This window comes from Eublepharis macularius, chromosome 1, assembly GCF_028583425.1.
Source record: "Eublepharis macularius isolate TG4126 chromosome 1, MPM_Emac_v1.0, whole genome shotgun sequence".
NCBI classification, from domain to species: domain Eukaryota; kingdom Metazoa; phylum Chordata; class Lepidosauria; order Squamata; family Eublepharidae; genus Eublepharis; species Eublepharis macularius.
The window spans coordinates 142,667,083-142,695,018 of record NC_072790.1 but is presented as its reverse complement, the minus strand read 5'-3'; the positions used below and the strand labels follow the sequence as shown (position 1 = coordinate 142,695,018).

General features: G+C 41.0%; 1 protein-coding gene across 1 annotated transcript in view; it reads right to left on the bottom strand.

Annotated features, from left to right (window-relative positions):
- KIF25 (kinesin family member 25) overlaps positions 1-27,936 on the bottom strand; it is a 92,376-nt gene that overhangs the window by 14,971 nt on the left and 49,469 nt on the right. Inside the window, exons 11-14 of the mRNA XM_055000633.1 lie at positions 25,975-26,151; positions 11,616-11,770; positions 8,382-8,570; positions 935-1,090 (exon numbers count right to left, since the gene is read on the bottom strand). Coding sequence (XP_054856608.1) covers positions 935-1,090; positions 8,382-8,570; positions 11,616-11,770; positions 25,975-26,151 — 677 coding nt within the window. The remainder of the gene's footprint in view (positions 1-934; positions 1,091-8,381; positions 8,571-11,615; positions 11,771-25,974; positions 26,152-27,936) is intronic.

Genomic DNA, 27,936 nt, shown 5'->3' with positions numbered 1-27,936 from the left:
GACATTAGGCAACATATTGTTAATTAATAGTTCTTAGGAGAAATGAGGAATGAAGAATTTCTTTTCACTGCAGGCAAAACCACTCTCACATGTTAAAGTTTACTTTTAATTATTGTTTCTGTGTTTTGTGAAATTGTAAGAATAAATTAAGAATAATGAGCAGTGGTTTTGATTGTATTCTCCCATGCCGAAAACAGGAACTGATTATTAACAATTGATTAATGAATGCAATGGGTAGCTATTGAGAGAACAGGAACTAAGTTGTTAGACAAAGTAACAAAAGGATGATTGCAGGGAGAAATGGTACCTCTGCTGAACAAGACTAGTTTCTGAGTAAACGTATGGTACAATCATGCTCATGGATATGGACATAGTTGGATTTTAGGGAAAATATATAGCAAGTACCTTGTACCACTACCACTTTGATTCCATTTGCACTTATTTGTGGAAAAGGAATGACTGGTCAAAAGTGTTGTAGTAAGAAAACAGGCGTGGCACCAACAAAGAGAGAAATACAAGGTCTCCAGCTATAAGTAAATCAAAAGTACAGGCAGTCCAATTGCCAAGAATGGAAGGTGTTGTCATTTAAGGTAGGCTTAAGAAGCAGAAGGACAAAAATAACATGTCCATTCGTAAAGAAGACTCTATATTTATATACAACTTTATTTGTATGGGTCTGCTCCAGAATGAGATTTAAACAATAAAGGGATTTACAAAAAGTATTTGAGAATTTATAACAAAGGCAAAAATCAAAGCCAGAAGTCTAACTAAAATATGTATTTTATATGCTGTTTTAACGATACTGTTATCTATGTATTGCATTTTTATACAGAATTTGTCTGGATGATGCCTTGGAAACCTTAGTTTGAAAAGCAGGGTACAAATATGCTAAATAAGTAAAGTGATGGTACTATATAGCAAAGGCTATAATCACCAATGGAGTCCTGGAGTAAATGCGTAAGTTTGCTGTTTCGATAGGGAACATGAGAGCGACGTTCAGATATTGCTCCAAGTACATCTGCCAGAGCTGACAAGCTGCGATTAATGAAGGAAGTTTCTCTGAGGACTGCTCCAGTCACACCAGACATACCTAGAAAAAAACCAATAAATTTAAGCAAGGCTTCTTCACCGCATTCAGACACCTGAATAAACATCAAACAAGGGAAAAGCATGTTGCTTACCTATAAAGGATATTCTTTGAGTGGTCATCTGTACAGTCACACTAGCAGACTCTGTGCAGGTCCAGAGCCTCAATTCAGAACATTCTAGAGCCTGGCTTTTAGGTGCAAAACCCTCCCTTTCAAGTCCATGCATCATTGTGCTTGCCCAAAGGGGAGGAGTCAAGGCTTCTCACTCAGTTCTGCCAAAAGTAATACTGCAACAAATTAAAAGCATGGATAAACAACTGGACAGAATGATACATTAATATAGAGGGCAACTGGACCAGTGTGTGGGCAGTGTTCAGTGGGAAGAACAAGCATTGCCACAATAAAGTGTAGAGTCATTGTAAGAACTGGATGAGACTTCTCCCTAGAGGTGTGCGGTTTGGATATGGAATTTGAGGGGGAAAACCCAGAATGTTAGCTGATTCAGTAAAATCCAGCTATTCTGGATCAAAATAGTGAATACCGAATCAGATTTGGTATTCTGAACTCAGGACACTGAATTAATTTGGTAAAATTCAGTAAACAAGGTTTGGCTGTTCCTCTGTTGTTTCCCTGCAAAGAAATAGTGAAGAAACAGCAGTTCCTGCATTTTTTTTCCAGAGAGGGAAAGGGTGTGTGTGTGTGTGTGGGGGGGGGGTCATTTTTCAACCAAACTCCAGCAAATTTGCTGATTGGATTGATTTTCCCAAGGAAAAAATGCCCAAATTTTACCAAATTTCTCTTAACTAACTGAACCAAATTAGAGAATCAATTCGGTATTCAGGAAATACAGAATTTTTCCCCTGGTCCAGTATTTCTAATCCAGGTTTACCAAATTTTGAGGGTCAGGGGGAGATACACTTCTACTTCTCTCCACTGAGATATATGCCCAGGGCAGCAAGGAAGGAAACACAGAGTGAAAAAGATATGTTTAAAGAAGGGTGAGATGATGGGAAGCTGACTGAAGGTGTATCTATCACTGTGTCCAATATTGAGGGAGCTTCTTTCCAGAGCACAGTACAAAGTTGGAAGGAGAAAATGAGCCTGGGTGACTTTGTGAACTTCTGACAGTGGGCACAGAGTTTCAGTAATGTGCCCTTCTCTAAAGCACAAGAGGCACTTGTCATATCCATCTGTAGAAAGCAACTTGTCCCCATATAGCCCACAAAATGTGGTATGTTTAATCATATATGGTAGACCTGAAACAAAGAAAAAAATCTTTAAAATAATCCAAAAATGAATAATAAAATGAGAGGAGGAAAAATAGGGAAACCACAGACAAAAACATCAAGGGGACTGTTTGTTTGTTTTGAAATCAGTAGCTCAGACAGCTCTCTGAGCACAATGGTTCCATTGATGTTGCTGCTGCAGGTTGAAAAAGAAATGAAGGGGAAGTAGCAACTCCACCTCCTGGGCATGAGCAATTGCTCACAGGATTGATTTGCACCTAAAAGCCTAGCTCTAGAACGTTCCTGACCACGACACACACACAGAGCCTATTTTGTGTGAATGCCCTGAGATCAAGAAGAACAAGGTGGCACGTTCAGCTGATGTAACATTTTTGTTTGCTCAATAGACCAGAGATTAACATGTCTACTGATGTTTGGGCCATGAAATAGTTATTTCCTAATTTTACATGAAAATAAAAGGCAGTTCTCAGTTTGGTTGTTGGGGGTTTTCCGGGCTGTATTGCCGTGGTCTTGGCATTGTAGTTCCTGACGTTTCGCCAGCAGCTGTGGCTGGCATCTTCAGAGGTGTAGCACCAGTTCTCAGTTTGCTATACATTTTACACTGCATGAATAACCCAATCTTGGCATTACTTTCTGGTCTGTTATATCCAATCAATACAACAATTGAAGTGCATGTAATTACAATATACAGGTTCTGCACTAAACACAAAGCTTATTCATTAAAAATCCCTGTCCTTATGAAAATGTTAAGACTATTTAAAAATGTGATATGATATATAGACAACAAAGTAAATTATGTTAACAACAACTAAATTAAATGTAGTTTGTCTGCAAGGTAAAATATAGTCCAGTTATTCAAAGCAATTGCCTATAGAATTATAAGCTACACATGCTGAATAAAACCATTTAAAAATTATTCTTATGCAGCAGCCTAATTGTCACATTATTTTTGAAGCAATTGTATAAGTTGACTGCTGTGATTTCATTTCAATGTGCTCACATGTGGAGAAAGTTGACATTTGCCACATAACGGAACCTCACATGGAATAATATGAGGATGTATTCCAATTAAATATTCAGAATGTGAAGCTGAGGTGGTAAAAGTGTCTTTACCCAATCAAAATGTAATGAGAATTACAGCAAGGTTTTCTTTAAGCTTCAAGAAAATGAGAAAAGACTGTTCTTTGTGTTAGATGTGCAAATTTAATGTTGTCCCATTGTTTTTAGTGAAGTCCTTCTGAATTTGTAAAACCACAATTACGAGCACACAGATGCGCTGCAAGTGTAAGCCCACTTACCTGGGAGGGAGCTCCATTGAACACAATGATACCTACTCCTAAGTAAGCATACTTAGGATTGCAGAGTTAGACTATGTATTATTAAAGACTGACTCAGACAAATTGGTATTACTTACAGCAGTAACAGTTTATTAACTGGACAAACACCTGGACAGCTTGCTTTTTAAAATAATAGACCAGCAATGATTGCCTTCAATAGACCATGGAAATCACTTAGTAACATTTTTAGCCGAAGTGAAGTTAACACTTACAACAAATAAAATACGCATATTTAAAAGGCTATTTTTAAAAATACAATAAATGCTAACAGTGACCAGGAAAAGAACTCTTGGCAGCAACTTAAAGAGCTCTTTCATAACATAGCTTCAGTTTTCAAAACATTATTTCTGGAATGCTACATTCAATTGAATGGCTTTTCTTGGTAAGGCAGCTTGTCTTTTAGGAAATAAATAATCAGGTTTCTGAAAAGACTTTGTTTGAAGCAGCAACAACAGCAATTTGGGGACAGAAAGCCAAATAAAACAGGAAATTATTACATGATGCATCAACATCCCTACTACTCTTGTTTTTCACAAAGAGAATAAAGTAGCCCTATTGAATAAAGTCACTTTTGACAAATATTTGATGTTTCATTTACACACTTAAACTATTATTAATTTGCAGGCACTCTTAGTTTAATATTGTGAAATCAAGACTGAATAGCAGTTGCTGGGGAACTTTCTGGGACAAGCCAAACTTGAACTAAGTCCCTTGCCTTGAAAACACCAATAGGGGTTGCCACAAGTCAGCTATGACTTGTTGGCACTCTCCATCACCATCATGCCAATGCTAGAAATCTTTGAGCCAAGATTATGGAGCTAGAGTGCTTGGTGGTAAAGGACAATGTTGGGCATTTCAGAAACCTCATGGAATGGAGACAATGTTGTCCCTAGGACAGGGAAGGATCTGTCAGGGGTGGTGTTGCTGTATATATCAAAGACTGCAGAGAATCAAGTAAGCTAGAAAACATGACAGGAAGAAACTTTCTCACAGAATCACTAGAGACACTAGGCCCTAAGGGTTACTTAAAAACAGGAGTGTACTATTCTTATCCTGACCAAAACGAGGAGGCAGACCTTGAGATGGAGAAGGAAATAAGGGTGGTGAATAAAGAGGAGAATTTTATAATGCTGTAATTTCAACGACCTTTACAATGATTGGATAAATATGTGTTTGTGTTGTGCCACAGAAACAAGCTTTCTAGCCATCACAAACAACAGTGCCTTGGAGCAGTTGGTCACAGAATCGACTAAAGGTTTAGCAACTCTAGACTTGGTTCTGCCCAGGGCTAGAGACCCGGTGCAAGACATAAATGTTGTTGTACCATCTGAGAATTGTGCTATTATGTTCAGCATTAATGTCAACAGAAATTTGCTCCCAAAGTCTAAAACAGTAACTTTTGATTTCAAAAGAGGAAACTTTGCTAAAATTAGGGGGCATCAGAAGAGAGTTAAAGGGAGAATTAAGAGAGTCATATATCTGGAAACCATTTAAAATTATGCTGATTGAGGCCCAGATAGAATGCATACCTTAATCAGGAAAGGTACCTGCATGGTTAATTCCAGCCAACGAAACTACAAAAGGCAAAAAGGGCTTCTTTTAAAAAGTGGAAGATTTTCCCAACTGAGGGGAACAGAAGGGTGCACAAATTCTGGCAAAACAAATGTTAGTTGACAAGAAAGTAAACAAACAGAATTTGAGGAGTAGATGGCCAAAAACATTAAGACAACAACAAGCATTTATTCAAATATACCAGGGGTAGGAAACTGGCTAGTGATCAGCTGGGCCTTTGGATAATTGCAATAAATAAAAAGATTTCTTAAGGAAGATGAGGAGATGGCAGAGAAACTGAATAAATTCTTTGTATCTATTTGCACTGTGGAAAATGTTGGGCACATATCCATGCCAGTCATTGTTTTTGGGAAGGATGTCTGAGGAACTTAGTCAAATTGAAGTGACAAGAAATGAAGTTCCAAGGCAAACTGAAAACTAATAAGTCTGCAGATACAGATGGCATATACCCTAAGGTTCTTAAGGAACTCAAATATGAAATTGTTGATTTACTAACTGTGCTGGATGAATAGAAAATAGCAAATATCCCCCCAATCTCTAACAAGGAGTACAGAGAGGATCTAGGGTATTACAGGACAGTTAGCTTAACATTTAATCCAGATAAATTAGTTGAAACTGTTCTTCAAGAGAGAATTATTAAGTACACCGAGGAAAACAAGTTTGCACTTAACTATAACTGTTATTCATCAAGTTTTTGTGCAAGCACATATAGGATCTTCACATGTGGAGGCCAGCCGCAGATGTTCTAAAGTTCCTAGAGGCATGAGACGAACCTTTTTGTATGCATTTTTCCTGGCATGGCTATAAAAGTGAGTGAGTGGCTCCCTCCCTCAGTTTTCTAGGCCATTGGTGCAGAAGGAAAAGAAAAAGAGCTCACAGCAGGAAAGGAGGGAAGGATATATGCTTATACAGAAGTTCACTTGATGAACAACCAATACAGGTAAGTGCAACGTTGTTTTCATCATCTTGACTTCTGTGCAGTCCCACATGGAAGATTAGCAAGCTGACTTACCCCAGGAGGAGGGTGTGAGGCTCTTCAGCTGAAAAGACTCTTCAAGACTGCGTTGCTTATTGCTGCATCCTGTCTGGAGTCCACATCAATGGCAGCATGCCCTACATAATGGGAAACGCTACCGGACCCATTACTTCCAAACAAAGGACTTTAAATACTGGATTTGAACTAGTCGGAGAAGAACAATTCACACTGATCTCTAAGGACCTCGCCATTTGAACCAACTGTTCAGTGTGTAAGTCGAGTTCTTCACTCAGATATACAGCAGTATCCTCTGTGAGAAATTCTGGAGGTGATGATTACAAAATCAGAACTGGCATCTGAATCATCATCTGACTGGGTGGAAGGATTTCAGTGGAAGTTTTGGAACCACACTTGCCTCTCAAACTGTGGATGGAACTGTTGAAGACTTTGATTTGAGTCTCGATTCTAAGCATAGAGGCACATATGGATCTTCCTCATAGAAAAAATAATGAGGAGGAGGGTACATGCCCATTGTGACCTCATAGCTGTAGGCATAATAATTGAGATAAGGGGATCCACATGGCGAATATTGGATCTGACAGCATCTATGATGGTGCGTCAGTTCAAGTTGATTATTAGTATCAGATGGAATTGAGGAATCTCTATAGCTTTCCATAAGGACGGGAGATGACGGCAGCAGAGAAATGGCTGTTGATGCCTCAGTGAATTCAGGAATCTCACTCTTTGAAAGAGATGGAAGTGAGGAAGATTGTCATCTTGGTGTAGGACATGGAGTTCTCAGAACTGTGGTTGGACTTGACAGATCCATGTTGGTCAGGCCCAAAGAAGATTTCCTCTTATTATAGGACAATGTAGGTTTCTCAATATGTTTAGTCTTCAGTCTTGCCTTTTTTGGTAGGTGGTTCTGACTGGCACCGAGGAGGAACCAATGATGATGCAGATGGAACCAACTGGTCTTTGATCCAGACTCAGGCGCAGACAATGACAGTGGAATTGAAAAATGCCTCAGGGTGCTGTGATTCCTTTTCAGTGATTATTTGATTTGAAGGGATGGAACCCGTAAGGGCCAACTTCCAAAGTGCTGCTTTTAGCTGTGATGTCCTCTCATGACACGCTTTCAGCATAAACTGCTTACAGAGAGCACACCTCAAAGTGTCATGGCCTTTGCTTAAACAAAAAAGGAACTTTTAATGGCCATAGGATTGGGCCATCTTCATCCTCCAGTGGGAACATTTTTTGAAAAGAGCCTTTGAAGCCATGGAACTGAAGGCCCTAAAATTCAGGAAGGAACTGAAGAGCAGAGAGAGAGAGAGACATCCTTCTTCAGCGGTGGCAAAAGAACAACTGGAGGGAGCCACTCACCTGCCTTTTTATAGCCATGCCAGGAAAAAAGTGCGCAAAAAGGCCAGCTGAGTATCTCGTGCTTCTAGGAGCTTTAGAATGTCTGCAACTGCACATGCGCAGATCCCATGTTGTACTGCACAAAAGCCACAATAAAGTATGCTGAGAAAAAAATCACTATCGCTTCTGCAAAAGGAAGTCCTGCCTCACCAAACTCTTGGAGTTCTTTGAGCAGGTTAATAAGTATGTGGATAAAGGCAATCCAGTAGACATCATATAATGGTACTTCCAAAAAGCTTTTGACAAGGTACTTCACTAGGGACTCCTGAGAAAGCTGAGAAATCATGAGACAAGAGGACTGGTCCTCTCATAGATTAAAAATTGGTTAAATGACAGAAAGCAGACAGCAGGAATTGACCATTCTCACAATGGAGAACACTTGGAACCCACAAGAGATCAGTGCTATTTAATTTGTTTCTAAATTATTTAGAATTGGGGCTGAGTAGTATAGTAGCCACATTTGCAGATGATACAAAATGAATTCAGGATGGTGAAAACCAAGGCTGATTGTAAAGAATTACATTAAGGTTTCTCTAAATATGGAGAATAGGCAACCATGTGGCAAATGAAATTCAATGTGGCTAAGTATAATGTGATGCAACTGGATCTTCATTGGGGAAAAGGACAGGGTATAAATGAACAAATAAGGAAACAAATATAAATAAATTAACAAAACACAAATTGGTTCCATGGTAGATCTTCATAACTGTGGAAATGTGTTGCCCAAAGGCTAACTTACCAACACATTCACTGCCAGCCAAATCTACCAACTGAAGTTTTGTTCTCATTTGCTTGAGTTTCTCTGTAGATTCAGTAAGTAACAGGGCTGGTGAAATAGTTCCGGAAGGAAAGGTGGGTGTGTCATCTTTCACAGTGTGTGGATAGTTGAAGAAATATTCTTTATTCAGCTTCTGGCTAGAACCACCACCTGCCCAAGGAAGTTGGATGACAGAAAGGACAGAATGAAGAAATTTAACCCACAGCAATGAAATACGACACACCAGGAGGGATGGGTTATGTCAGGGCAATTTCTAGGTTAGGCCAAGAATATCTCTAGATGACATAGAAATTACAACCCTTTATCAGGGTAATTATGCAACTGGTTCTGCCTGCCTACACCTATGATACTTCTCAGGTATACAAAGGGTGCTCTGCATTTGGAACTGGAGGAAAGAGTTAGGGAACAGGCTTGTAACATCATAACACTAGTCAATAAGTGCTCTTCACCAGCAGATCTTCTAGCACAAACATTTTAAAAAGAGCATGCATTACAGCTAAAGAAGCCTTTGTGTTTCCAGAACAGCTAATTGCTAATAGTCATGGCAAAACCTGCTGTGATCTTTCGTTGGCTGAGTGCCAGCGGGTGTCTTCCTTCTTCAATCTAAGACCACTTCTTCTCGGGCTGCCCTCGGCCATCTGCTATGCCGTATACAGACTCCCAATATTTGTTTAAATAGCCTGCTCCTGGACTATTTTAATGACTTTTTAAAAACTCACTCTATAAAATTATTGATTTTATGTTTTTGTGACTTTTAATGTATTTTTAAAATGTTGTCAGCTGCCCTGAGCCCATCTGTGGGGAGGGCGGGGTATAAATGGAATAAAATAAATAAATAATAAAATGTTTATATCATGCCCATCTTTGCCAACATTGCTGAGTTTGTAATGCCTGCTATTCAAGAGGGTTTTCTGAATGAGATTTTTGTATTACTTCTGGCCCCACGCTGCTTCGGGTTATCCTGATTTCAACACATTTTTGCCTTTAGTTTTTGCTGCAGGGTGGTTTTTTGGATTTTCCTTGGTTTTTTTCCCAGTTGTTTTGAGACCACTTTTACCCCAATCTTTTTCTGGAAGACGATATTTTCTTCATGTGTAATGTTTCTTTCAGTTTTGTCCATCCCTCCCATTTCCACCCACCTCCAACCCACTTTTCAATTATTGGACATTCATTATCGTTGAGCCACTCCTCCCCTCTGCCTTCCTTCCCATTTTTTAAAAGTAGTATATTTTATATCAATATATTGCCCTACTATTGTTGAAACATGTTCTCTGAATTCTCAGCATTCATTAAAAAAAGTAAGTCTCTAGCCTATACCATTGAGGAGATATGCCTTTTCCTTATATCATCAAACCAAAGAACAAGAGAGGCACCTTCAATTAGAGCACTGGACTGACGAGAGTGGAATACCACAAATGAAGGCAATGAGCAAAAAAATTAATTAACAAACATTACACATATTGTAATTAGTCAAATATTCACATGAATCCCTGGACCCACAGTTAATTAACAGGTGCAAAAGGTATAACAAAAAACAACGTGAGGAAAAAGTTCATCCAAAGGTAAATGAATCAAAGTAATCAAACTTGCAAGAACTGCAAACTCGTTAATCAATATCTATTCCTCAGTCTTTGTGACTCTTGCAGGTGGTGTGCTAAAGAACAAGATGCCCAGTTGATGTGGTCCTCCTGCCCGACATTTAGGGCCAGCAAGGTTCCTGATGTTCTGTGGAAACCTTTTCAGGGGCGGTGGAACATATGCCACAAGCTTACTTTACAAATTCACACAGCACCAGCAAATCAAAAGGTCCATAATAGCAGCCAAGTGCTAATTAACTGTTTGTGGGTCCAGGGATTCATGTGAATATTTGACTAATTACAATATATGTAATGGTTGTTAATTAATTTTTTTGCTTGTTGCCTTCATTTGTGGTTTTCCACTGTCATCAGGCCAGTTTTCCTTATATCATTGCAAGAGAAGGGACTAAAGACTTACTTTTTAAAAATTAAAGCTGGGAATTCAGAGAACGTGCTGCACCCATTAAAAAATTGAAAAGTCCTGGTGGCCCAGGGGACGGAGGTTGGCCACTTCTGGCATGGTTTGAAAAAAACACAGCTACTGCTGCTCTGAACTCCATCCCAACAGAGGTTGGTTTGCCCCTCCAGTGCCAGCCTCTGCTTCCTGGTTCAGGGTCAGTCCAGGCAGGGCTCTCTCATTTGGACCACATTGTGGGTGGTGGTGGTCTTCTCCCCTTTTATGCTTCCCCATGTGCTTGCCAATAGGAATTCTCATTGGACCAGAAACATTGGATTTTAAAGTGATATTGCCAGAACACTTTTCCTTTAACATTGGAAAGCTGCGGTCCTGCTTCATATTGATATCTGGACAGAAGAATTATTGGATTTAGCAGCGAAAGAAGAAATACCATTTAGCAGACAGGATGCAGAAATGAAAATCAATTACATTTGGGCATAATTGTTATAGTTTTATGAAGCTTGATATAGTATTTATTTCTAATTGCTTGGATAAGTTGCATCTTCATCCCCTCCTTTCCCTTTCTTTTTTATTTATTGGCTTTGTGTATTTTATTCATCCCTTCCTATTCCTTGCTTAGGTCTAGGGGAGAGGCTGGTTTATAGGAGGAAGGAGAAGTTTGGGAGTAAATTATTTAGCTTTTAAAAGGCAATATTTAAATAACCACCCCTTTTGGCAGAATAATTTTAAAAAGCCACATGATAAAGCAGCAATTTTAAAAAAACAGGATAATAATTTAAGCAATTTGAAACCCAGAAGCAGAATCAATATAGACAGTATAAAAGGGCAATATAGTACTAAACTGTCTAAGCGCAGGATTATAATGGTGTATTAAATGAATTTATAATGACTGTTTTTCATATTATGTGTACAGAGACAAGCTGTATAGTTCTTGGAGAAGAGTCAGTTGGGGTATACACATTTAATCTAAATTGGAAAATCCCAACTTTAAATAAGGAGTGGCTGTCGTCTGTCCCAGAAGTATTCCTAGTGGGTGCTGCTCAGGAATTTTCCAGCTTGGATTTAAATAAAAGCAGAGGGGTGGCCCTGAGTTTTAATTTGAAATTCAGAATTAATATTAAAACGTTTTAGCTTATTACTTCACAAAGGGCTTTGGCTTCTGTGATCATCTTAGAGATGTGTTATACACAAGCTACCTACCAAAGCCATCCTCCAAGACAGCCATTATGGTGATATTCAAAGTTACCACAAGATGAGAACGAGATGAATGAGCATGTACAAGTGTTGGATGTTTGACTCTTAACTGCAGGCCCTTATTAACTAGCTCCAAGAACTCCACAGCATCTTCAACAGGTCTAACAAAACAAAACATATCAGTTGAATCCAAAAAATGCAGAAAGCATGAACATATTCCTGATAATTTACCCCACAGTCTTCCTCCAATCCCATGTTCAATATTGCTCCTATTTTTTCCCTCACTAAAGCATCTAGAATTACTTTCAGTAGACTATTCTGGGTGGTCAGGAATTTATAGCTCATATGGCTTTTGTGATTAAGGGGTAATACACACTGTAGCTATCAACCTATGGAAACAACTTCTAAACTGCTATATTTCAACTGAAAATGTTTAGCACTGACTAAATTTAAGGACATTTAGCACACTATTGATTATCCTATCAAACTTCAGTTAGAGTGTTGTCCTAAAGGTGAATGGGTAAAGAATCATCTCAGTATGTGTCAGTGCTTGGCAGGTAGAATCCCCAAGTTCTCCACAGCAAAAACGCAGGTGTATTGGTTGAAGTAATTTTATTAGAGATCCAGCAAGTTCAAGGTGCTCAGACAAGTGCTTTGGCCGAAGTGACATAACTGGGGTTGGTGATGTTATTGGGAACATTTCCGCCATCAGGATAAGGGCCGTTAAAGTTTTTGGGTGTGAAAGAGCCAGGGGGATTGTCAGGGAGAAGCTAGGTTTAGGCTAGACAGAACAAAGAATGAAATCATCTCAGTTCCCAAGAAAGATACATTTCGAGCTGGCTGCAGCCAGCCTTCAAGGACACTTTTGGAGGCAGCGGGGAAAGAGAAAGTAAATACTTGTGAGATAACCTACTGTCTTAACATCAATAAGAAACTTCTCATACCCTCAGAGGACCAGTACATAACACAGAATACATTCATGGCAGATATGAACGCAGAATACGTTCAGGCAGATATACAGACAAGCATATATGACAATGTGAACAGCTGTAAGTCAGCATAAATGGCAACTGCTATACAAAGTGAGGGTAACTGGATGGCCATGAACAGTCCTCTAGGTTGTCCTTTAGACCTTTGTGTGATCCAGTCTAGATTGCTCTTGATATTATAGGTTTTTCAAAGTCCATCTACCAAAGAAAGCAACAGATTCTATATCTAAGGCAATGGAAAAACCTATGATTCCAAATGCTCTTTCAGAGAGAAAATGTTAAGAGAAATGCTTCCCTGCTTTTTATTGATACATAAACCTAAGTACCGAACCATACACAGCAGTTTCAAATTTCTATTTAGCTAGCAACCAACTATTTCTATCCATAGATGTAATTTTTACTCCAATGCAAGACTACATTTTCTTTCAGGTATGTCTCTTACAGGGGCCTCATGTTTTTTACTGGACAGTTATGTCCAGTAAAAAAAATGTTCTTGGTGTATAACTTTTTTTAGGGTGGTGATCAGTCCTTCAGGGTTGTCTTCCTTTCAAGTACATACAGCAGCCAGAGACCCCAGAGGGCCCAAGAACCAGCTAATCAGGGCACCTAGCTTCCGAGGGAAACATCATTTCTGAACATAACACCACTTCTCTCAACCACCCTGAAGAAGCAGAACTGGAAACTCTGCTGTATTGGTAGGGTAAGTATTTTTAGGGCTTTTCAGGCTTTATATATGTCTAAACAAACATGTTATTGATGAAATGCTATTTAAGTCCCAGTTGCTTACTTTAAACCAAAAGAGTAAGGGTGGTCTTGCACCATGATTTCCTTACTTTGTTTTGACTTGTTTTTCCATTGCTAATCTTCTCTGTAAAATGATTAATATTATGCATTTATATGCATAATATTATTATGCGTAATTTATTATGCAGAATCTTTACCAGTGATTCGGTTGACATCAAAATCCAAACATATACTTTTGGACAAAAACATTTTAAAAGGTTTTCCTTCATAAAGGATTATGAACTCAAAGCTGCTGAAACAATTGAGGGAGGGGGAAAGGAAACTTACTCCTGCCAATTTCCTACCACATAACATAAATTTTAGCTTGTAGCTGATTGTTTCCTCATTAAAACCTCTGGAAAAGAAAGAACCAATGGCTAAATCAGGAAAACAGAGTTGCACTTACCTGTAACTGTTGTTCACTGAGGTCTTCAGTGCAGGCACACATGGGAATGCGCATGCACAGCTTTAAAATCTATCAAGGTGCCTGTCTCCCCAGAGCGCAAGTGTGAGCATTTCCCACCCCAAAACACCCACCCTCTGCGGACATGGCACTCCTACCCTCAGTTTCTCCTGAGCTGCCAGCTTCTTCAATAAAAGTGAAGAGAACCTAGCAGAGTTGGTGGGAGGGTATGCGTCCCTGCACAGAAGACAATGAACAACAGTTACAGATAAGAGCAACTCTGTTTTCATTGTCGGTCTTCTTGTGCAGTTCCACATGCAAGATTAGCAAGCCACTTACCATGGAGGAGGGCAGGTTCTCATTGGAACAACTGGAGCACTGCTTGGCCCACTGTTGCCTCTCTTCTGTTAGCCACATCCAATGCATAGAGTCTGACAAATGTATCTGGCAATGCCCATGTGGCTGCCCTGAAGATGTCTTGGATGGGCACCCCCTTCAGGAGTGCAGTTGAAGAAACTTGCAACCTAGTAAAGTGAGCACGATTCTCTAATAGACAAGGTAAGTTAGCTCTTTTATAACATGTTTTGATTGCTTGATTGCTAGCAATTGTCTGTGACGTGGCCTTTTTTCCTTTCTTATGTCCTGCATAACAAACATATGAACTGATCGTCCATTCAGAACATGGTTGTGTGATCTAGATAAAACAAAAGTGCTCTGTGAACATCTAAGGAGTATAACTTTCTCTCTGCTTCTGATGTTGGTGATGGGAAAAATACCAGTAGCACTATCTCTTGTGACATGTGAAATTTCGTAACCACCTTTGGTAGGAACTCTGTGCTAGGTCTTAATACTACTTTTTCCTTATGTATTTTCAGAAAGGGCATATTAACACGAAGAGCTGCTAGTTCACTTACTTTTCTGGAAGAGGTAATTGCCACTAAGAAAATCACTTTCATAGTTAGGTATCTCAGCTGGCATGTAGCCAGTGGTTCAAATGGTGGGTACATCAATTTGTCAAGGACTAAATGCAGGGACCATTGTGGTACAATTTTAGTCACTGCAGGGAACATGTTTTGTGACCCTTTAAGAAAGAGCTTGAGGAAAAAAAGGTCCTCTTGTCTATTGGGGCATGGAAGGATATAGCCGCCAAGTAAACCTAGACAGACGAATTAGAGAGGCCATTCCATTTCAAGTGTAGCAAAAATTATAATATATATGACATAGGGCATTTGTATGGCTCAATCTCTCTAGTTGAGGCCCATTCAGTGAATTTCTCCCATTTATACAAGCAAGATTTTCTGGTGGTAATTTTTCTTACGTTCAGTATAACTTCCGCCACCCCCTCAGTGAAATTTTCTATTGGAGAATTAACCAAGCTGTTAGCTTGAGCCAGTCTATGTCATGGTGCCAAACTCCTCTGCAACTGAGGAGATCTGGGGGCAGTGGTAGGTGTTGAAAAGTGTTGTTAGAAAGCTGGGTCAGCCGGTGGAACCATGGCTGACATGACCAGAACGGACTTATTACTATAATGTTGATCCCATCTGTTTGTATTTTGCTGACCATCCTCGCTATAAGGGGAATGGAAGGAAAAGCATAAAAAAGGTTCCCTGACCATCTCATCTGAAATGCGTCTCTCATGGATTCCAAATCCAGGCCTCCCCTGGAACAGAAGGCAGGGGTCTTTCAATTTTCAGTGGTGGCAAAGAGATCCACCTCTGGGAAACCCCATTGGTGAAAAATCTGTTTTATGTACTGTCCCTTCAGAGACCATTTGTGGTTGGATGAGCCTGTTCTGCTTAATGTGTCCGCAATGACATTGTTTTCTCCTGGGATATATAAGGCTGGGAGAGTGATGTTTTGCTTGCTGGCCCACTCCCATGTCCAAATTGCTTCCATGCAAAGTGTTCTGGATGTCGTTCTACCCTGTTTGTTCAGCTAAAAAATTGCTGTAGAGTTGTCGGTGAGTATTTGAAATTTTTTTCCTATCACAATATCTGTGAACGAGGTAAGTGCATAACATATAGCTCATAACTCAAGTACATTAATATGTAACTTCTTTTCTCCACTCAGCCACAACCCAGGTGTGAACCTGTCACCACAGTATGCCCCCCAACCTGACGTTGATGCGTCCATTGTAATGGATGTATCAGCATCTGGTGATTCAAAACTCATGCCTTCTAGTAAGTAAGAATTTTGGATCCACCAACTTAGTGATCTAATCACTACTCTTGATATGGTGAACTTTTTCTTTTGGGAGTGTATTTTAGGACAGTAAACTGAAAGGAACCATAACTGGAGCTTCTTCCTGCGAAGACTGGCTAATGGGACCATGGTTGTAGTGGCTGCCATGAGACCCAAAAGTGTCTGTATAGTAATGGCCAGTTGGAATCTTTGTCTAGAGAACAGTCTAACCATGGAGCTTATCTTTCTTGCTCTCTCTAAGGGAAGGAAGGCCTTGTTCTCTGACTCATCAAGAACTACACCTATGAACTGGACTCTCCTGGTTGAGTACAGGTTAGATTTCTTAAAATTTATTACGAGATCAATCTTTAGGCATGTTTCTACTATAAGTCTTATGTGGCCTTGCAATTTCTCTTTGGAGTGTGCTGAAAACAGAAAATCTTCTAAATAAGGGTATATGGAACAGCCTAGTGTTCTTAAATATACTACAACAGGTGCTACACACGTGGTAAAGACCCTAGGCACTGTGGCCAACCCAAGGGGTAACACCTGCTATTGATATACCTCACCATTAAAGGTAAATCTCAGCAAATTTCTATAGGAGAGATAAATAGACACATGAAAGTATGTGTCCTTCAGATCCATGACTGCAAACCAGGAATTGGGCGGAAGCAGTTGAAGGACCATATTAAGGGTGACCATTTTAAACTTTCGGACCCCAACAGACTCGTTCAGGTTTCTCAAGTCCAGTATCAGTCTCAGCCCCCTGTCCTTTTTTTGAACCAGAAAGAATCTGGATTAACCCCCCCACACACCCACACACACTGGGATTCATGTCTGGGAACTTGCTGGGCAGTCCCATTCTGTATTAAAGTATTTAGCTCCTGAGTTAGCTCAGGAGATGAAGTCTGACTGAAATTATAAGGGAGACTGAGTTGGTAAATGTTTAAACTCAACTTTATATCCAACTTCAACGATGCTAAGAACCCAAACGTCAGAAGCGATCATCTGCCACTCTGATAATAATGCAGACCACCTGTTCCTGAACACTATTGGGTACTCTGGCTCTAGTCAGAACTGTTTGCTGTGCTGAGCCATATCTTTGGTGATGGAAGGATTTTGACTCTGCCTTTCCTTCTGGGGCAGTCTCTGACTTTGATCATTGCTCTGCAATGGGATTGGTGATTTGATGGATACTGGAAAGGCTGATATCTGTAAAAATGGCTCCTGTAAGGTTGCTGCTGTCTATACTGTTGTCTGTACTGTTAGTATTGTTCAGATTGTTGCTTTGGTGGCAGTACTCCATAAGATCTCGCCATCTGCCTATCCTTCTTTTGAGATAAGTAGTTGTCCATCTTGAGGGAAAAAGGAAATTGGCCCTCGAATGGTCGATCTTCCAGTTTGTTTCTCGTTTCCACAGGTAACGCCATTGTGCGTAACCATGCATGCCTTCTAAGTACCACTGCAGATGCCAAGGTCCTCGTGGAAGAATCTGCCATGTTTCTTCCTATATTTATTTGCTGCTTTGAGAGTTTTATAGCCTCCTCCTGAATGACTTTTGCCAGAGATCCTTGATTTTCAGGTAACTTCAGGCAGAGTCAAGACCTTTGGTAAAAATTGAAGGCTAGACCTAAGTACCACCTTATTGGTATGGAATGTCAAAAATGGAAAGTCAGATCTAAGTGCTGCCAATTCACTCACCGTCCTAACTGAGGTGATGGCCACAAAAAAACGCTACTTTGTAAGACAGCAGATCCAAAGAACAGGTAGCTAAACGCTCGAAGGATGGCGACATAACACTGAAGATTTCAACTTGTACGAATATTAAAGAGAATGTATACAAAATGATGTATAGGTGGTATCTCACACCAAAGAAAATTGTGCTAGGAAATACTAATATGTTAGATAGATGCTGGAAATGTAAAAAGCATGAAGGATCATTATACCATATGTGGTGGACTTGTGAGGTAGCTAAGCAATACTGGGGAGATATAATTGAAGTAATTAATGAGGTTTTGCAAACCCAAATAAATAAGAACCCAGAATTGCTGCTACTGAATTTGGGAATGGAAGATGTTCCAACGCAGTACAGAACACTGTTATTTTACATGACTACAGCAGCAAGACTTCTATATGCGCAGAAATGGAAAGTACAAGAAATACCAACTATAGAAGATTGGATTTACAAATTGCTGTACGTGGCTGAGATGGACAAAATGACAAGAAAACTGAAAGATCTTGATCCAGGAGAATATATTGCAGATTGGGGGAAATTGAAACATTACTTAGAAAAAAATGGGATGTGAAAGGAGGACTGTGGCAGTTTGAGAACTATTAATTTGTGATGTTATAAACAGAAGAGAGAAGTAACTTTACCAATAATGGGAAAATTTAGTTATTAATTAATCTAAGTATTATTATTATTAAGGAGACTATATCAAAAATATATAGTTTAAATAATGATGCAGAGAATGGATATACTAGAGGATTTGATATAGTATATATAAGAGAATTTGAACATGCTTAGAGTAAGAGATATAATATATATATGATTTAGAAGAATATAATTGAAAATAAGTTAAGTAATAAGATAGATTAAGGGTTGGAAAGCTGTTGGAAGTCTACAAGGAGGGGGGAGGGAAAGGGTGGGGGTTGAAATAAATTAGGTATGATGGGGAATGTATGTATTAACTATGTACTCACCAATATATATATATATATATATATATATATATATATATATATATATATATATATATATATATATATATATATATATATATATATATATATATATATATATATATATATATATATATATATATATATATATATATTTAAAAGAAGGATGGCGACATAAGACATGCCAATACAAGCGATAAGCCCCCATAATCGCAATGTAATTGGTGATTTTCACCTTTAGGGCTGCGAAGGTGTAAATTTTTCTCCCCAATCCGTCTAATTTCTTGCTTTCCTTATCTGTGGGAGTCAAGTACCTGTGTTTAATTTGCATTTCCATGGGGACAAGGGACGATTGAGGAGGATGGCTAAACAGGAACAGACAGACGTCCTCCTTGGTCTTGTATAGCCCCTCTGCTTTTTTAGATGTTGGAGGAAGAGAGGCTGGTTTATGACACAGTGAAGTCATCGTCTCCACAAAGCCCTCGATAATGGAGAACGCAATATTGGCTGGGTTCCTGGAGTATAAACGCTGGAGAATCTTGTCCTTTAGCTTCGACTCAGTGGCAGAGATGCCAATGTCCAGTGCCTTTGCCATTTGGAGCATTTGCTCCGAATATAAGTGAAATTCATCTGTCAGGAAGACCGACCTATCTGATGTCAGCACCTCATTCAGTGATAGGTCTGATGGTACGCTTGGGCTGTTGAAATGGCTCCAGGTCTGAATCTGGTACCTAAAAGGTCATCGAAGATTTTGGCGCATAGGTTCTTGTGCCTTCGAGGTATGTTAGAGTCCTCACAGGCAGAAGGGGTTGACTTGGTTCTGTAAGGCTGTCCCAGGTCGATGCCACAGGTGGATGGATTGTTCTTGTGGAACCATGGGGAGCACTTATGAGAGCAGCAGGGATGAGAATGGCCTCGCTCTTTCTCCCAGTTGAACCTGTTGTCTAAGACTCTGGGAAGTTCGTCCTCTTCCTCAGATTGAGACCTAGAATACGTGGATGGAGTTCTAGCGGTTTCCACAATCTGTACCTCAGGCTCCGCCTTGATATCCAGGATATGCTTTGTCTTCTCCTTCCTCTTCTCCTTCCTCTGAGGCCGTGTTCTGAATTTGACCATGCCTTTTTCTTAGGTGGTTCAGCTGATTCCTTTGCCGGTGTACTCCTCTCACTGGCAGGCTTGAGGAACGGATCCAAGGCAGTGCATGACTCCATGCCTGAAGGCCTCTCTGGCAGCGAATAATGTCCTGTTGGTTCTGGTTCTGACAGGCCAGGTGAAGGAAGAGTCAGGTAAGAATGTCAGCTCCAAGTTGGCACAGTTGGGTCCAAAGGGCTCACTGGCCTTGACATCAAAGTTGCAGTTGGAGTTGGGTGGCGTATTCGACTCCAAGATGACTTCGTCAAATCCAAAGGAGCAGATGTTCCTGAAGTTGATGGTTCTGAGTAGGGGTGTGCAAAGGCACTCTGTTTCGTGTTTCTTGTTTCGGGTTTACCCGAAACAAGAACCTGTTTCGGAAACAGCAAAACCCGAAACGGCTAGCCGTTTCACTGTTTTTGAAAGCAATTGTGTTTGGGTGATTCTCTGATGTGAAGTGAGTTGTGTTATTTTTGTGTAGTACACTGCTTTCATGCCCTGTTGCGCCTTCCTACTGTGTAACCTAAAGCAGTTAAAGAAATAAAGTGGTTTTGACAGCAATTTTTGGGGTGATTCTTTAATGTGAAGTGAGTTGTGTTATTTTTGTGTAAGATACTGCTGCCATGCCCTTTGGTGTGCCCCCCTGCTGTGTAACCTAAAGCTGTTCAAGAAATAAAGACCAGCTGGCACTCAGAAGTGTGCCCACCATTGTGGCACCCCTGGGCTGTGCAGAATTGCCCAGGGAAAGAGAGTTTAGAAGTTCCCAGCATAGGGAACAAAGGGAGAGGGCTGGCCTTTGCCAGCCTGTTCCTGGGGTTATGGGTGTGGGGCAGGTGGGGGTGGATTTGGGTCTGTGAGGGGCTAATGTGGGGATTTGGGTCTGTGTGTGGCAGCTGGGGGGGAATTGGGTTTGTGTGGGGCTGTAAGGGGTGGACTTTGGGGGCTGAGAGCACCTACTTGGGGAGGCCATGAAAAGCCCCCCCAAGTGGAAGCAGGCTGAGCCTTGGTGGGGGGTGGGAGGAAAAGTGGGAGAAGGACCCCTGAGGGCTGGGGGGCATTTTGCATGCAAAATGCCACCCCTGGCAAGACAAGCCTCCCGCAGGTGGAATTGGTGGAGAAAAGAGCACCTACTTGGGGAGGCCATGAAATGCCCCCCAAGTGGGAGCAGGCTGAGCCTTGGTGGGGGGTGGGAGGAAGGGTGGGAGAAGGGCCCGAGAGGGTTGGGGGGCATTTTGCATGCAAAATGCCACCCCTGGCAAAGGAAGCCTACCTCTTCATTTTTCCCCATAGGAAATACTTAAGATGAGCAGCAGCAAGCTAACAATATGCTCACCCTTCCCTTTCTTATGCGAGGATAGGGGGACCTGGTTTGGGGGGCCATAACATGGCCCCCCAAAGTCCAATCGGTCTGAAACTTGGGAGATTGTTAGAGAGGAGTTAGAGGAAGGTCCCTACTAATTTTGGCTTGATTCGGTGGGAAAATGCCTCCCCCAGGCGTCTGGGAAGACGGAGGCATTTTGCCATTGAAAAACCCGAAACAACCCGAAACATTTCGGGTTATTTTGTTTCGGATAACCTGAAACGTTTCGGGTTTCCCAAAATGTTTCGGATAACCCGAAACAACCCGAAACAAGTTTGTTTCGGGTTTCTTTCGGGTTTCAGAAACCCGAATTGCACACCCCTAGTTCTGAGGGATTCAGATCCAAATGAGCAGCCAACTCTGACAAGGTAGAAGATTTTGCTGTCTTAGTATCTGGGCTAATAGATGCAGAGAGCACCCGCTCCCATAACAGGGCTTTTAGTCTGGTGGCCCTCTCAACTCATGCCTTAGGGGAGAACTTCTGACACGACTTACAAGCCTGAATGTTGTGGCTTTCACCCAGGGAAATGAAGAATAAATTGTGCCCATCTGTGCAGGTCATTTTAGTTGAACAATTAGTGCATTTTTTTAAATAATGCCTTATTTGCCATTTTAGGAATTGTTGAAGCTCTGTCCACTGTGGAAAGGAGGAACTCCAATCTCCAAAAGCTGCAACACACGCTGTAGAACCTCTTGTCCGGCAGCAAAGGATGAACTGAGGGTAGGGGCACCATCTCCAGAGACGGCAGGTGGTTTTGGGCGGGAAACACTCGTGCATGAGCTCTGGGGAGACAGGCACATCTTAATAGATTTTAAATCTGTATAACAGCGCCGTTCGGCAGTCCTGCGCATGTGCAGTCCAATGTGAGACTGCACAAGACCAACAATTAATAATATCCAGTATTTCACATCTAAATCAGCAGTGGTTTGAGTGCAGCAGTGAAACAGAAATGGAACAGCACCGTTTGGTAGCACATTGCCTTATAACTGTATGGGACTGGTTGAGAAAGAAGATAAATAAGCTTTTAGGCATGCATTATATACATGACAGTCACTCTTAGGTAAACTAGTTTTAGCCTGGAGCAGCTGCTAAGTTTCCTTACATCATACAAGAGAGACATTGGATCCAGCAGAAATTTCCACTGATGGAAGGCATTTCTGTCAGCAGAACAGGACTTTCTCACCTTCCCAACTTTGGTGGCCAACCTCCAAGCGGTTGTTGGAGATCTCCAAGAATTACAACAGATTTCCAAGTGACAGAGAACAGTTCCCCAGGAGAAAGGGGACTCTATGGCATTATACTAAGGTCCCTCCCCAGGTTCTACCACCCAAATCTCCAGGAAATCCAAAGCTGCCAAAATACTCCCAACTCACTACAGCTTGAAATATTCCCCAAAACACTGCTCAAGAAGGGGGTTTCTTTGTCCTCTCTCATCAGGGGTGGTTCAGAGGTCTGCAGTGGAAAGGGGAATCAGTGAGTACCACCTCTTTTGTTAGCAGCCAGCAGTCCATAATTTGATTCAACCCATAAGCTACAATTACTGTTCAGTGACTTTTCTCTTGCTATTTCAGAGAATTTCACTATTTCAGAGGATTTCACTGTTAGGGTATTAACTCTAGGCACTGCTTGGAGTTGTTCAGCTGCCTCCTCCTCCTCCTAAAATTATTCGAAACACAATCAACAATAAGCAGAGGTCACATGTTATTATTGATTGGCCTTGCTAAGCTGATACAAGTTTCCACCAGAGACCTAAGTATCAACCAGATATCGGCATAATATGTACGGTGTTCCAAGTAGCACTGTCTTTTGCAGTTCTGTAGGTGTTATGTCATAAAGCTGCAGTTTTTCCATATGAATTGCAAAGTTTTTCAAGATGGTTCCAAGTGCTCCGATGACAATGGGGACTACTGTTGCATTCTTCTTCCATAGTCGGGTTGTTTCTATTGCCAGATCTCTATATTTAATCATTTTTTCTTGTTCTTTTTCTTTGACTCTGGCATCCCCAGGAATTGCAATGTCGATTATCCAGACGTTTAGATCTTCCACAACTGTTATGTCTGGTGTCTTATGTTCAAGGTGCCAATCAGTTTTAATTCTGAAATCCCGTAAGATCTTGACTTATTCATTCTTTTGTAACACCTTTTCCACCTGATGTTCTCATGAATTCTTTGATACTGGCAAGTTATACTTTTTACACAATGACCAATGAATCAGCTTTGTGACCCTGTCATGTCTAGCTTTGTAGTCCATCTGTGCAATTTTGCTGCATTCAGAGATAAAGTGGGACACAGTTTCATTTTTTTCCTGGAAAAGTTGACATTTTCCACGGCCATACAGCCTGGAAAATCTACAACAACTAATGTTCTCCGGCCGTGAAAGCCTTCGACAACATATTTTGGGTTTTCACTGATTTTCTCAATTTTGGCTTTCATAACATTCGTTTGCAATGTTTGTTCTTGTGCTGTGAAGATTAGACCTTCTGTTTCTTCCTTGATTGCACCCATCTTCAACCATGCCCAAGTTAGGCTGTAGTCACTTTTTTCTTCAATATTTTTTAGATGTTGCCCATGTAAGGGTTTGTTCTTCCAGCCATTTAACCTATTCTCAAACTGTTTCTTCTTGTATTCAGCCTTTGTTTCGGTTGTTTTAATATGTTCTCTGTTTTCACAGCCTGAAGTAATTTTTCTGTACTTCTGCTGATGTAATAAATCAGGCCTCTCTTTTCTTTTTCCACTACCTAATGTACTTTTAACAGTCCTCTTCCACCAATTTTTAATGGTAAATATAGTCTGTCAACATCACTTTTTGGGTGTGAAGAGTGATGCATGTTCATTAGTTTTTGAGTTTTTCAATCCAATTTTTCTAAATCACTTTGTGTCCAATCTATTATTCCAGCTGGATAGCTGACCACTGGAATTGCCCATGTATTTATGGCCTTGATTGTATTTCCACCATTTAATTTTGACTTCAGAATTATTCATAATCTCTTGATATATTCTTTCTGAGTCAGTGCAGGATGTTATCTAATTCTAATATTCCACGATATTTATAATTTTCATCATCGTCATCATCATCATTATATTCACTTTTTAGCCCATCCTCCCTGAGAACGGGCCCAAGAAACTGATGCAAGCATAACTCTTAGTACATCAACAAAGGCATAAAATGTGCCTAGGCCCTAAAAATCTTGATGTAAAGCACTGACAAAGAAGTAAAGCAGTGAAGGATTCAACAACACTTTGTCTCATTTTACCTGAATTATCTCAACAGAAATTAGAGAGTAAAGCAGAGGATAAATGAAAACGGCTCAACATCTGATTTCCCTCGCCCCTTCCAAATTAATCATTCATATATTGCTCTGAAATTGGTTTTTATTATGCTGAATCCTTTTTAGCTGTGAACACAAAGAAGAAAACCTACTGTACCTAGAATATTAAGCCTTTTTTATCTGATGACAGGAAAAAATTCAAACAACCAATTGGAGAAAGAACAATTTCACAATTTCTCTGTGGTTCCTACTTCACTATAAGGTAATCAATGGATACAAAATATAAAATTTTGTAGAAATATAAAACCAGACAGAGAGAGTTATGTCTGCTCAACCCTTCAGTGCATTTGGTATATTTTTAATCAAGATAGTTGGCAACAATAGAGAGCTGCATAAACAAAGCTGAAGTGGTTTGCTTATGTTAGTGAAACCCACAGACAAAAATACTGTCTTAAATTATCTCAATTGTGGGTGTAGCATATTATATTTTACGAAGGAAAGAAAAAGTCTGTTGTGTCTAACCTCCAGTTCCCTCCTAAAACAGCATATTAAACACTTTTTGTTTTACAGTTTCTAGAGGAGCAGGAAGAAAAAAATCCTAATTTTTGCAGAGAGGAGTGTAGACAAACAACAACAACAAAACCCTCCCTCTCTCACAGAAGACAAACTGATGTGCTACAGAGCTGGCAAGACTATAGATGTGGGGAAATTCAGAAGAAATGTTTACAATCCTTAAACATAAAATAGAAACCGTGTTTGAGATGACTCACAGCTTACCCCTGCACATGCACAGTACGTGGGGATAAGTACTTAGACGGCTGGCAACATGGAGGCCCAGGAAGTCCTGGCAGCGCAGGCGAGCCAGCCAAGCCTCTTTTGCCTGCTCCGCCCCCCAAGCCATGATCCGGGGGGGGGGGGAATTGAGCGGCAGTGGGCTAGCCTTGCTTGCCTGCTCTGCCCCCCAAGCCACAATCCTGGGGGGCGGGGGGATTGAGCAGTGGCAGGCAAGCCTTGCTCACCTGCTCCATCCCAAGCCATGGTCCTGGGGGGCGGGAGGGATTGAGTGGTGGTGGGCAAGCCTCACTTGCCTTCTTTGCCCCCTCAAGCCGCAATCCTGGGGGCAGGGGCTTTGAGCAGCAGCAGGCAAGCCTCACTTGCCTGCTCCACTCCACCAAGCTGTGATCCTGGGGGGCAGGAGGGATTGAGTGGCAGTGGGCAAGCCTCAAGCTGCAATGAGGGGAGTGGGGGGTGCAGAGGTGGGTATGCCATCCTGCCCTCCCTCCTCCCCCTGACCCAGATGGGGCGCTGGGGAGGGGTCAATGGCCAGGCTGGCCTCTCCTGCCCTTTCTAGAGCCTGTTGTATTTTTTGCTAGAACGGGCTTTGTTGCTAGTGCAAAAATAATGGTTAAAACATTACCACATTATGGTAATGTTGGCAAATCATAAATGTACATGGGAAAATGAGTTGATATGCTGAAGGTTAACATTCTTTGTCACTGGCACACCAGAATGAATGCTCTGTCACTATTTGCTGCTAAAATGTGGTCCCACACACAGGATTACTCACTCATAGACAAGAAGTGGGATATCACTCTTCCCTTCCTTATTTGTGATGATGTCCCTTTTGACACCAGTTGTTGTTCCATAGTTGTCTTTGGCAAGAAGATCAAAAACATCATTATTATATACTTCTACAACAGAAACCTCAATCCAATGACTTCCTGGTGGCTTCTCTGAAATGAGCCTGAGGGGGAAAGAAAAGAAAAAACCAAGAACAAAAAACAAAAGCATCTTAAGAGTCTGAAACAAAATCCAAAGTAAACTATGCATGTGATCCAGGAGTTTATTACTCACTGATTGAAGTGCTTATCAAAATTCTAAAAATACATAATCCAGAGTGTACACCACTTCTTGGACTACTTTAAAAATCAGACCCTGCTTCATCTGCTGTGGATTTCATATACTGGCACAGTTCTATTGACTGTATACTTCAGCTTCACAGGCACCTGGAAGTTACCAGGAATAAATTCTCTATTCTCAAGTAATTATCTATGCACTAAGCACAACTTGAAAAGAAAACAGACCTGTTGACAATGGCAACAAGTAAGGATACAAGATACTTTCATTCCTCTTCAGTATTTTCAGTTTCCAGATAGTGGCCCACCAGCAACCAGCTAATAGTTCACCAGGCTACTAAAAGCAGCAAGAAAAAAGATGGCACACAAAGCTGCACTGGTGCGCTGTACTATGCACAACAGATTCGTTCTTGTTCTGAGTAGTGAGTGAATCCCATACCACAGAAGTCAGCATGGAATCAAGAATATAGCAGACCATGCTAGTAATTCATGTTGCTTTTAACTGGTCACTAGATGGGAGGTAGTGTCACTGTACTCTATGAGGAGACAATGCTTCTAGCATGGTGCTTCAACAAGGGCACTTCCAGTTTTGAGACTGTACCTAATGATGGAATTGAGAGAGAGAGGACTGGGACTCTGTTGGTGTACTGCCCAACCCACTGCCCTGCTTGACAGAGATGGCCTTAGGGGTCGTGTTGAAGACCCTAGGCTGGTTATTCTGAGGGACTTCAACATACATGCTGAGGGCTGTCTTTGTCAGGAGTGGCTCCTGACTAGAGATGGACACGAACCGAAATATGAAGCAAAGTTTGTAACAAACCGGGTTGGTTCATGGTTCGCGAACCGGCAGTTTGTCAGAGCCCATTTCTGATGAACCACCACGAACTTTAGGCTGGCTCTTTTGGTTTGTTTTTTGGTTCGTCACTGCAGACAACCTGGTATCAGTCAATCAGTTTCCTAGGCAACAGGGGATGGACTTCCTGCAGATCTTCTGCTGACCCAGAAGTGGCCTTCTGCTGGCCTGGAAGTGATGATTTGCTGACCTGGATGTGATGTTTTCACTAACCAAATGAACCGGTTCGTGAACCGGGGCAGGTTCGTGAAAGTTCATAGATCATGAAATGCGATCAACCACAAACTGCACAGATTGGTTTTTTTCCCTATTCGTGTCCATCTCTACTCCTGACAAAAGGAGTGGCTTTTTCTGGATTTATGACAACCATGGCCATGTCTCAGATAATAACTGGTCCTATACATTGTATAGGTCACACTTTTGATCTTGTATTTTGTTGTAGGAGGGAGGAATGCAGTTTGAGGGTGGAGGAAATAATAACTATTCCTTTGACGTGGGCAGATCACTATTTGCTCAGATTTAGACTTACAGGGATACCAAGACTCTGCAGACCTGGGGGGATTTATTAAAATGGTCCACCCCTGAACCAGATGGATCCAAATGGCTTTCAGATGGCTCTGGGGGATTTTCCTTTTGATATGATTGTTATTACTGTCAATGCCCTGGTTGACTTCTGGAATGACGAAATTACCTAGGCAGTTGATATGATTGCTTCCAGGCGTTAGAGCCAAGGTAGCCCCTTAGTTCACTGAGGGAGATGAAAAAACAGGAAGGTGGCTAGAGGAACGGTGTACGAAGACTCAGGACAAATCCAATTAAA